This window comes from Sinocyclocheilus anshuiensis, unplaced genomic scaffold (genome assembly GCF_001515605.1).
Source record: "Sinocyclocheilus anshuiensis isolate Anshui unplaced genomic scaffold, SAMN03320099.WGS_v1.1 scaffold415, whole genome shotgun sequence".
Classification (NCBI taxonomy): domain Eukaryota; kingdom Metazoa; phylum Chordata; class Actinopteri; order Cypriniformes; family Cyprinidae; genus Sinocyclocheilus; species Sinocyclocheilus anshuiensis.
The window spans coordinates 1,846,185-1,857,072 of record NW_015552655.1 but is presented as its reverse complement, the minus strand read 5'-3'; the positions used below and the strand labels follow the sequence as shown (position 1 = coordinate 1,857,072).

The following is a 10,888-nucleotide window of genomic DNA, read 5'->3' as shown; positions in this document are numbered from 1 at the left end:
GATTTGTGATATGCTTTGATCATTTTAGAGATGAGTTGACATGAAATACGTCTAAAACTATTTTAAACAGCCTTATTTTATATGAGTATTATGCATATGCAGCTTGTATATCCTCGTATTAATTCAGGGACTGCATGAAATAGTAATATTTGAAGGGAAAAGGTGAAAGAGAGACGGATAGAATTTTAATCAGTCGCAATAGTCTCTCGCCCTCAGTTGCATCTTGCAGTGGCATTGCTTCGGCCCAAGATGTGGCCCAAAGGACATTTGAAAGCAATACACCTGATTGAGAGATTGACAGATAGTATCTGTATTCGACATGCATGGGCTGTTGATGCTGTTACATTTCATTTTATATTAAATGCATCTTAATTTTAATGCATTGACTTTCAAAACGTTAAAATGCTGTTTTGTGATCTTTGATGTGTTGATTCTTTGATTGCCAGTTATATAATGCTCACTTGCATTCTATTCTATTCTATGGTCTAGTTGCTCTACTTATTGTTTTTCTCTTATATTATTTGCTTCTGCTTGCATTATTATCATTAGATAAAAGCATCGCCTAGATGAATAAATGTAAATCTCATTGTTGATAACTTGTGTTAAGGGACTATTGATCTTATGATCCTATTGTTTATTGTATCCTCTGTGTTCAAAATGATTTCAAAACCCTTCTTAATGCACAAAACAGTTCCATAACAGTGATTTGTGATATGCTTTGATCATTTTAGAGATGAGTTGACATGAAATACGTCTAAAACTATTTTAAACAGCCTTATTTTATATGAGTATTATGCATATGCAGCTTGTATATCCTCGTATTAATTCAGGGACTGCATGAAATAGTAATATTTGAAGGGAAAAGGTGATTAAATAGAGGACTGTTATACTGTACATGACCTTCACTTTTAAAAATTAAGCTTTTTACTGCTTTTTTACTTCATCCAAGATTCTTGTGAAAGAAGGGCTCTTTAGACTATTAAAATGTTCTTCGCATTCTTTTAAGAACTGTTCACTGAAAGGTTCTTTAGGGCAACCTTAAATGGTTCTTCTCTAGCATCACTGCAAAAACCTCTTTTTGGAAGATTTATCTTTAAGAGTGTATGACATACATGCATTGAAATTCTTGATGATTTCCTGATGTCATAAAGGTCAGCGCACACGTCATGCCTCAATCATGAGGCGACTTTCGCCAAAAACACACAAGGTCACATGGCAGCCTTCATGCACTGCAGTATTTTTGGCATATCAATAGCGGGACCCCCGTATGATGCGCAACATCCCCTCCATTTTTACCTTTACTAAACATCTCCCCTCTTTCTCTCCCCCCTCCCTCCTGTCCCCCCGCAGACCGCTCCTCTCTCCTCCCCTCTCCGTTTTTCTCCTCCTCTCCCTCCCCTATGCTCAGTTCGGTGTGTGTCTCCTCATTCAAAGGGCGCAAGGGTGGGAACAAGTCGTCCAACAAAGCATGTTACAGCGCCGACATGACTTGCCCGTCGGAAAGCGAGAAAATCGTCATCAACTGCGGCGGCGTGAGGCACGAGACGTACCGGAGCACCCTGAAGACGCTGCCCGGGACGCGTCTGTCGTGGCTCACTGAGCCGGACGCCTTCAGCAACTTCGACTACGACCCGAAGTCCGACGAGTTCTTCTTCGACCGGCACCCGTCCGTCTTCTCGTTCATCCTCAACTACTACCGGACGGGCAAGTTGCACTGCCCCAACGACGTGTGCGGCCCGCTGTTCGAGGAGGAGCTCGCCTTCTGGGGCATCGACGAGACCGACGTGGAGGCGTGCTGTTGGATGAACTACCGACAGCACCGGGACGCGGAGGAGGCGCTGGACAGCTTCGAGACGCCCGAGCCGGAGGTGCCGGAGGACGACCCGGCGCTCGCGGGGGACGGAGACCTGAAGCGGCTCTGCCTGCAGGAGGACGGCAGGAAAGTGGGCTGGTGGCGCGTGTGGCGACCGCGGATTTGGGCGCTCTTCGAGGATCCCTACTCGTCCAAATACGCGCGGGTGAGTTTTCAGCACCTCTTTACGCGTGGACAGCTCCTCGGTCTAGCGCTCCGGTAACTTACTTTAGCCGGTGACGGTGGGCTGAAATGTTGTTGAACCCCTGATTTGAGACCCCTATTCTTCAAAGCACTGTATGCATGGACTAGTTTGGCTGGTAACAGAAAGGTTTTAGGTTCAAACCCCAGATGCCCTTGAGTTTGAGCGTCCTGATTTAGAAAATCTAGGCACTTTTTCGAATGGACAAATCCATAGCATTAGTATACTTCTGTTAACGCACTGAACTAACAGGCTAGCATGGAACGTTCTCATCAAGGTTCTCTCAAGTTACGAACGTTCGTTCGAAGTTTACTGGTCTTTAGTAACAAAAAAATGTATAGCTACATCACTCAAGGGACGTTTTTTTTTCTATGAAAAGTATTTGGATATTCATCTAATGTTTTTTTTAAACGTTACTACTTACGACTGGTTTCAAAACATTCGAAGAATATTCAAAAGTAACATTCCTGTATTGTTTGCAAAATTCTCAAATGGATTGTTAATGTTCGCATAAAAAAGGAAAAAACATAAAAAAAAATTAAATATTCAGATAGTTTTCATAACTTAATGTAAACGGTATCAAGACAGAACATACTTTTGTTATCTAGGTTAACATAAGGTGAAGTAGCCTCGTAGTAAAATATTTGAGTTGGAATCTGAAAGGTTTTGGGTTTAAATCCCAGATTGTGCCCTTGATTTGTGCCCCACTGATTTAAAAAAACCTAGACACTTTTTCCAAATTGACAAATCCATAGTATATACTTGTGTTAACCCACTGAACTGACTTGCTTAGTTTCCCAGCTACCAGGGAACGTTCTTTTGACGTTCTGGTAAGGTTCTTTCAAAGTTATGAACAAACATTCTTTCAGTAACGTTAACAGAACGTTCATTCAAAGTTATCTGGTTTTTAATGACATTCCCAAAACATTAGCACAAAAAATGTATGCATCATTCAAGAAACATTTTTTTTTTAATGTTTTAAAAAAAACAATTTTTAAACGCGTTTCAAAACGTTCAGAGAACATTCAAAAGTAACATTCTCATAATGTTTGCATAATGATAAAATGTAACATTCCCTTAATGTTTCTGCTAACATTCGCTTAAGAAATAACTTTTTAAAAAACATTAAAAAGGAAAATTTTAAATGTTCAAAGAACATTCATAAATAATGTTTTGTTTGGAAAGGTTGAAACTGAAAGATTATAGTTGCAAACGCCACAAACATTGATCAAATATCATTTTGTCCTTGAATAAGACATCTATCCTCAGGTAATTAGTGTACTGTAAGTAACTTTGGATGAAGGCATCAACTAATTAGTAAATCTGAGCACTCTTATTCCTTCACAAGTGGTGCTGAAAACTTAGCCGATTGTATTTAAAGCACAGCTCCTTGGTTTGTACCTCAATTAACTCAACTTGCTGCTAGTTAGTGGGATGCATGATAAAAGTTAGTTGGTTGAAACTTAAGAAGGGTTGTTCTGTTGTGCATTTAAGATTGTTTTTATTCTCTGTTCCTCAGAATATGCATTAGTGTACTGTAAGTAACTTTGGATGAAGGCATCAACTAATTAGTAAATCTGAGCACTCTTATTCCTTCACAAGTGGTGCTGAAAACTTAGCCGATTGTATTTAAAGCACAGCTCCTTGGTTTGTACCTCAGTTAACTCAACTTGCTGCTAGTTAGTGGGATGCATGATAAAAGTTAGTTGGTTGAAACTTAAGAAGGGTTGTTCTATTGTGCATTTAAGATTGTTTTTATGCTCTGTTCCTCAGAATATGCATTGGTGAGTGTGAGTAACGTCATAGTTTAACCTACTGTATACAGCCTAGTGGTTAATATCTGGGTTGGTAATTGAAAGTTTGTAGGCTCAAACGCCATGAGCGTTCAACCATCATTGTGCCCTTGAGCAAAGATGTGTCATTTAATAGATGTACAGTAAGTGGCTTTGGATAGAAGCGTCAGATGACTGACTAACGAGTAAGTAACTGTGTTTGGGAGTAGATGAAGATCTGTGCTAATAATTGAAAAGTTGTGAGATTGTGACCTGTCCTCGATCAAGACATTTAACCTGAGGTTGCTGGTCACTTTAGATGAGTAATTAGTGCAGTAACGTGTGTTTGCAGTAGTTGACCCAGTTCAAGCTGGTTAAATGAGCTTTGAAGGATGCAGTTATCAGCCTGTCAAAATGAAATCAGCACTGCCAGTGGATATTCCCCCAGAATCACACAGTGCACCACCATCAAACAAACACCAGCCTCATATTTATGCGTGTAATTGCATGTTATCATGCGCCATTACGCACGAGCTCCCTCTTAGATCCATATGCATGCTCTTTGTTTCAGCTGTTTTAAAGTGTTGCACCTGACAGTAGCAGCCACAAAACTGTTACTGCATTTATAGCCCATAAACCCGCTGCTCTTATGAATGTTTTATGCTTCCGATGCCCGACGCAGCAAACACATACGCTTGTTTCTTAATAGCATCCTTGGTAATTTTCATTTAAATGCAGGCTTGTGGTTTTTTTTTTAGCTAATAATGGATGCTTACGTTCAGTCTGATGCAATTATAAGCACTGATATGGGAGCTGCTGCAGAGACAGGGTGCGTTTGATTGATATTGCACAAATATGATAGACTATCACTCATATTTTTGCCCCGAGACATGGTCAAATATTTGAAAACAAATGCCCTGGTGTGTTCATACACTGTGTGGACGCATCAGATTCTGCTGAGGAAGTGACTTGAGGTTGTTTTACAAAAAATCTTTTTTGTATATATAGAAAGTCTATGTCCATTTATCCACGTTGACTCACAAGTTGGTTTATCAGCATATTTGCTGATTATTGCATGCTGTTGATTGTCTTTCATGCATTTTAGATGAAATTGAGATGCATGGCTGTCTAATTTAACATGTTATGTCATAGAGGAGCTCTCATCTTCCTATATGAAACCAGATATAATGACCTTACTGTGGAAATTTTTAGGAAAGAGCTTTAAAGCATTGTCTGCGTATACATAGATGAGACACATGCACAATGGCTGTCTGCTGTGTGTTTGTGCACTTGCAGATGGATCTATACGTGGCTTATACCTGGGGAATGCATCTCTATTGTCCAAATGTCACTGGCAGGTCAATATTTGCCACAGTTCATTCACCGTGTTGTCAGCCAGGGTTTACTGTATAGTTGATGCTGTGTGCATGCAAGCATTAACATGCATGTAGTCACATATAGTAAACACAATCAATTAGTGGTCAAACAGTGAGGGTTTTTTGCTGAGAGAGCAGGGTGACTGACTGATGGAGATATACTGTGTGGAATGCAGTTGAATTATAAGATGCTCAATTTAAATGACTTATATTGGACTTTATTCATAAAAATAAGGACAATACGTTTCTGAGTACTTTTTCTTTTTTTCAATAAATTCATACAAGGATGCATTAAATTGATCAAAAATGACAGAAAATACATTTCTGATGTTACAAAAACATATTTTTCAAATAAGTGCTGTTCTTTTTAATGTTCTATTCATCAAAGAATCCTGAAAATCAAACAAAAAGGTTATCTCCTTTATGTTAACCATCATACAGTTTGGGGAAATCACAGTTCCAATCACAGTGTATCATCTCATCTTGTTGCCAATCTGCATGATCAGCATTTGGTTAAAGAGCAGGTCATATGGAATTTTAAAGTGTCCTAATATTGTGTTGGAGTCCTCTACAACAAGTTTATATGCATCTAAGGTCAGAAAACATTGTAATTTTTTCAGAATATACATTTAATATTAGAGTCATTTGCCAATGATTTCTAAACGGTTCGTTCCAAGCAAGTTCAGAGCAAACCCCTCCCTTCCAAAAGCCTACTCTGCTCTGATTGGTCAGCTGGCTAAGCCTGCTGTGATTGGCACAGAGAGGAGTCCTTGAGCAAACAACAAAAGGCTGGAATTGTATTTCTGTGGTATCCTTGAACACAGCGTCTTCTCAACATGATGTAAACACACTAACTAGCAGAAGTGTTTGTGGGCAGGTCAGACTCGCGGGCAGGCGGGGATTATGCAAATGTGTTACCCAGTGATGTATACCGGTAACAGGCAAAAGATTTGAAAATATGACGACTCGTTAAGGCGATTTAGAATCGACTCTCTCTTTTGAGAGACAATATCTATATTTATCATGCACTTTTTTGATTAACAACTTTGCAGATTATTTTCGTTTAAGGATAGCTACGTTATAAACTGCAAAAGAGATATTTTTCAAAAACCCATATGACCTGCTCTTTAACTGTCCACTGAATTTCAGTGCAACAATTTATGTTACAGTTCATGTTTTATGACTATTTTACTAAATGTATTTATATAATTCATATATTCAAATTTTTTAAATTTATTTTTGAAATTTTCCTTATTAAACATTTAATTTTATTGACACAAACAATTTTACTCTTAATGGGCCATGTTTTCAAAAACAATGATAATTAATTCAGAAATTCAGACAAATTGTTCCATTGAATTGAATGCAACAATTCACTTGATATTTACTCAAAATTCAGAAAACAATCTTAGCGCTAAAATATCCGCTAAATTATTTCAGTTTAGTGACAGTAAATAAGATACTGAATTTAAATAAACACTATTTTACACTTTTTCAACCTTATTCATAAAAAGAAGAACACATTACACAAATCAAAATCACTGATAAATCCATTCCTGCTTAAATGAGGCTGTTTTAATTTAATTAAATGCACCAATTTACATAACGATTTTGCCTGTGATGTACACAGAAATTTATTCTGCTTGTGTTTCACGAGTAACTCTTATTTATTTGACTGTATTTATGCAAAATTCTCTAAAAAAAAAATATATGTAAACATAAACATAATGCTCCGCCAAGTGCAAACACGGTTTCTCAGAAAGCATTTCAGCAGTGTTACTGTGCTGTGTTTCTCTCCGGTCATGCATTAGCAAATAACTCAGATATTCTCTTGTAAATTAAAAAGTAATGCGTTACTTTACTAGTTACTTGAAAAAAGTAATCTGATTACGTAACTCGCGTTACTTGTAATGCGTTACCCCCAACACTGTGCATTAGAACACGACAGCGCTCCGTAACCTACAGTAACACTTCACTGATCTCAAATCTAGCAGGACTAGACAAGACAAAGAGGCACGCTTGTAAAAAAGGACGGACAGAGGAAGGCAGAGGTGAATGGAAGGATATTACTGGTGTGATTTAAAGCCGCTCGCTATAGATTCGTGGCATGGGTGAAGTGTGAAACATTTATGAGCCAAGCGATAATCTGCATGTTATTCACACCTACAGCAGTCCAACACATGTGAAGCTTGAACACACACACACACTGCCGCAATAATGCACTCCGGCAGCCCGAGCTGTGCACTAGAGCAGGAGATGAGCGAGAGAGGGTCAGATGTAAGGAATAGGAGGGAAAAAAAGCGAGCTGCAGGAAGCAGAGCTGTGAGAGATGGAAGGAGATGGACGTTTGAGAGGAGGAGTGGCTGGAAATGAGAGGATGGGGGTAGAGGAATGCTTTATGGATTAATTTTAACATCTTCAATTATAGCTAAAGGATGCTTTCCTCCCCCACTTCTGTGGATTATTGTTTGATCGTTTATCGATCGCTTGGGTCTTTGTCTCTCTGAAGGCATCTGATCAGCACACACACACACACACATACATCTGACTGCACTGAAATACTGTTCAGTGGCACGTGACTCTTCTGAAGGTTATTGAGAAAGAATCCTATAATGTATGCATCATAAAATGACCACACAGAGATCAACACTAATTTCGTAAACATTTACATTGATGCTTAAGAGTAATTTCAATCATTTTCTCTTTATATATTTAAATATATACAGTGTTGGGAAGGTTACTTTGGAAATGTAATATACAAGTTACCCTATTTAAAATGTAATAAGTAGTGTAAATATTTCAATTACTTTATTAATGTAACTGATTACATTGGATGACTTTTCTACATTTCTAATGATTTTTACAATTATTTTTCTACATTTCTGTTTTCAACTGTTAATCATTTTCAATCATTTAAACCAGGCAGGTTACTGTCAGACTTTCAAAATCCTTCATCACTTGAATTAAGATTATAATAATTGAATTTTAAAGCACAGCCACCACAAAATCAGACTTCAGCACCTCTTACTTTGAAATCATTCTGAGGTTAAATACAGATTTAAAATCATAACATGAAATAGAAAATATTAATACAAGAAGTACTTAGATGTAACCCCCTTTGTAATTGTTAACATTTTCATTAGTAACGTTTGTTCTCAGTAACTGTAACCGATTACAGTTACATTTATTTTTTGTAACTAAAGTACGTAATGCTGTTACATGTAACTAGTTACTCCCCAACTCTGTCTTTATCTAATGTTCTGTTTTGATAGATGTCTGACAATTTTGTGACATAAGTTCTGTGGTCATTTTTTTAAATTATTTTTTAAAAGGACTTTGTTTTATTGATGGCTATACGGAAGCCCTTTCTGTCACAGGATTAAAAAAAAAGTTTTAATAAGGGTAATTGTGACTTTTTATCTCACAATTCAGACTTTGATTCTTGCCATTTCGAGGAAAAAGTCAGAATTGTGAAATAGAAACACAAATTTGCAAAATCTGAATTTTTCTTCTATCTCACAATTGACACTTTTTTCAGAATTGTGAGTTTATATCTTGCAATTCTGAGATTATATCTCTTTTTTTCTCAGAATTGTGAGGAAAAAAGTCAGAGTTGTGAGAAATAAACTCAGGATTGCGAGGAAAACATCAGAATTGTGAGTTAAAAGGTTGAAATGACCTTTTTATTTTTGCGTTGAATGGTGGAAATGGGCTTCCATAGAAAGCACAGTGCATAAGTTATATACAGTTGCCACAAAACGTTTTTTTTTTGGAGACTTAAAGGGATAGTTAAAAAAAAAAAAAGTCCATAATTTACTCACCCTCGTGTTATTGCAAACCTGTATGACTTTCTCTCTTAATTCCATTGAAATGATTGCAACAATTTGCTCAAAATTGACTCAGAATTCAAATACACACAAATAAATAAATAAAAAATAAATTAACACTATTTTACACTTTTTCTAATTTATTCATAAAAATGGAGAACAAATTTCTTGGTAAATCACTGATAAATCCATTCCTACGTAAATTGTGCTGTAAAAAAGAATTGAATGCATCAACTTACATGATTTGCACAATTAATAGATGTCTGACTATTTTATGACATTATTTCTGTGGTCATTTTTATTCCTTCTTTGAGAGGCCTTTGTGTTATTGAACGCACAGTGGGTTGGTTACATACATTGATCCCAAAAAGTTTTTGTACACTTAAAGCAATAGTTCACTCAAAAAAAATTGTTGTCAGTGGAATCCAATGTTATTTGACTTTCATGGTAATATGTGTGAATGCCATTGCATTAGATAAAGCACCAGTGGATGAAGGAAATTGGCTTTAGTAAAGAGAAAAGCTTGTGCAGCAGATGCCATTTGCTCTGTTATTTTATTATCTAATGCACTGACGTTCAGACGTTTTAAGTGTGGCTTAGATGTCCAAATACTTTTTTGTTTCAGCTGTAATTTAGAGCGGGAGTACTGGTTGTTTCTAAGAGCGACATGCACACAGCACCGTGAATACAGATCTCAGGCAGCGTGTGTGAAAAAGGCACAAGCAAATCACGTGATGCTTGTGGCTTGATTTCAAGTGACATATTGCTTGGGAAGAAGCAGAGATGCAAAGTCTTACTGGGCACCTGTTTGTAATCTGTCTTCCATATATAGGAGACATTTTTGGCACACTTACAACGCTCTGTTTAATGATCTAACATATTATTGCTATATAGATTACGTATAGATTTATATAGTAAATTATATAAAGTATTTATTAGTATTTTGAATGGGCTTTTATTTGTGTTTTCAGTTTTTCATGTGCTTTTTATGTTCTTTTGTCAGTTGTGGCTTTTTTTAACACATACTGGACATACAGTGAGGATACTTATGCACAGCACGTGTAATGGATTCTGCTCATTTATTCAGAAAATAACGTCTAAAATGCTTTGAAATTTTGCTATAAAAACACCTCTGATATTACATGTGTTAATTAAATTTCGATCATAATTGAGCTGAATAGAATTAAGCTTGAAATACAAGAACACAAAATAATAAGTATATATTGATAAATAAAAAGTTTCAGTTGGCTTTTATTTGTATTTTCAGTTTTTATTTTAATTTTAGTTCAATGTTGTAGTAATTAAAAAAAAAATGTTTAAAAAAAAGTGGTTGTTTTTTTTACCTTGTTTACATTTTAATTTTAGTTTTAATAATTTTATTACTTCCACTTCAACTTTTTTCAGTTGTTTTAATTTTAGTTTAAGTGTTTTTATGTGCTTTTGTCAGTTTTGTTGTTTTTTTTATATTTAGCTTTATTTATTTTTTTATATAGCTTTTTTTAAATAAAGCTTTTTTATTTATTTATTTTTTAGTACCTCAACTTCAAGGCTTTCATTTCCTTTATTTCAATGTTTTACGGTTTATTGTAAAAGAAAAAAGTAAATGACAATAATAAGAGTGAGAATTCTCATGTGATTTCATCAGAACTGCATTATGACATCACTAGAGATGATGTTTTCTTTCTGATTATGACATCAGAATCAACTATCAATCCGTTAGTGTTCTGATTCAGCGTTATAGCCAAATACTTATTTTATAAGATTTGTGTATGTTGTGATGTAAATAGACAGCATGAACTTATTTAAAGAAATATATCTTGTTTTAACTTGCCGCTGCCTAACTTGCATTATACTGTCCT

The 10,888-nt window shown here is 36.1% G+C and overlaps 1 protein-coding gene across 2 annotated transcripts in view; it reads left to right on the top strand.

Annotated features, from left to right (window-relative positions):
* The first annotated feature begins 1,391 nt into the window (after positions 1-1,391).
* LOC107667167 (potassium voltage-gated channel subfamily C member 1-like) overlaps positions 1,392-10,888 on the top strand; it is a 60,233-nt gene continuing 50,736 nt past the window's right edge. For both annotated transcript variants that reach the window (XM_016458766.1, XM_016458765.1), the window contains exon 1: positions 1,392-2,018. In XM_016458766.1, coding sequence (XP_016314252.1) covers positions 1,401-2,018 — 618 coding nt within the window. In that variant the 5' untranslated portion in view covers positions 1,392-1,400. The remainder of the gene's footprint in view (positions 2,019-10,888) is intronic.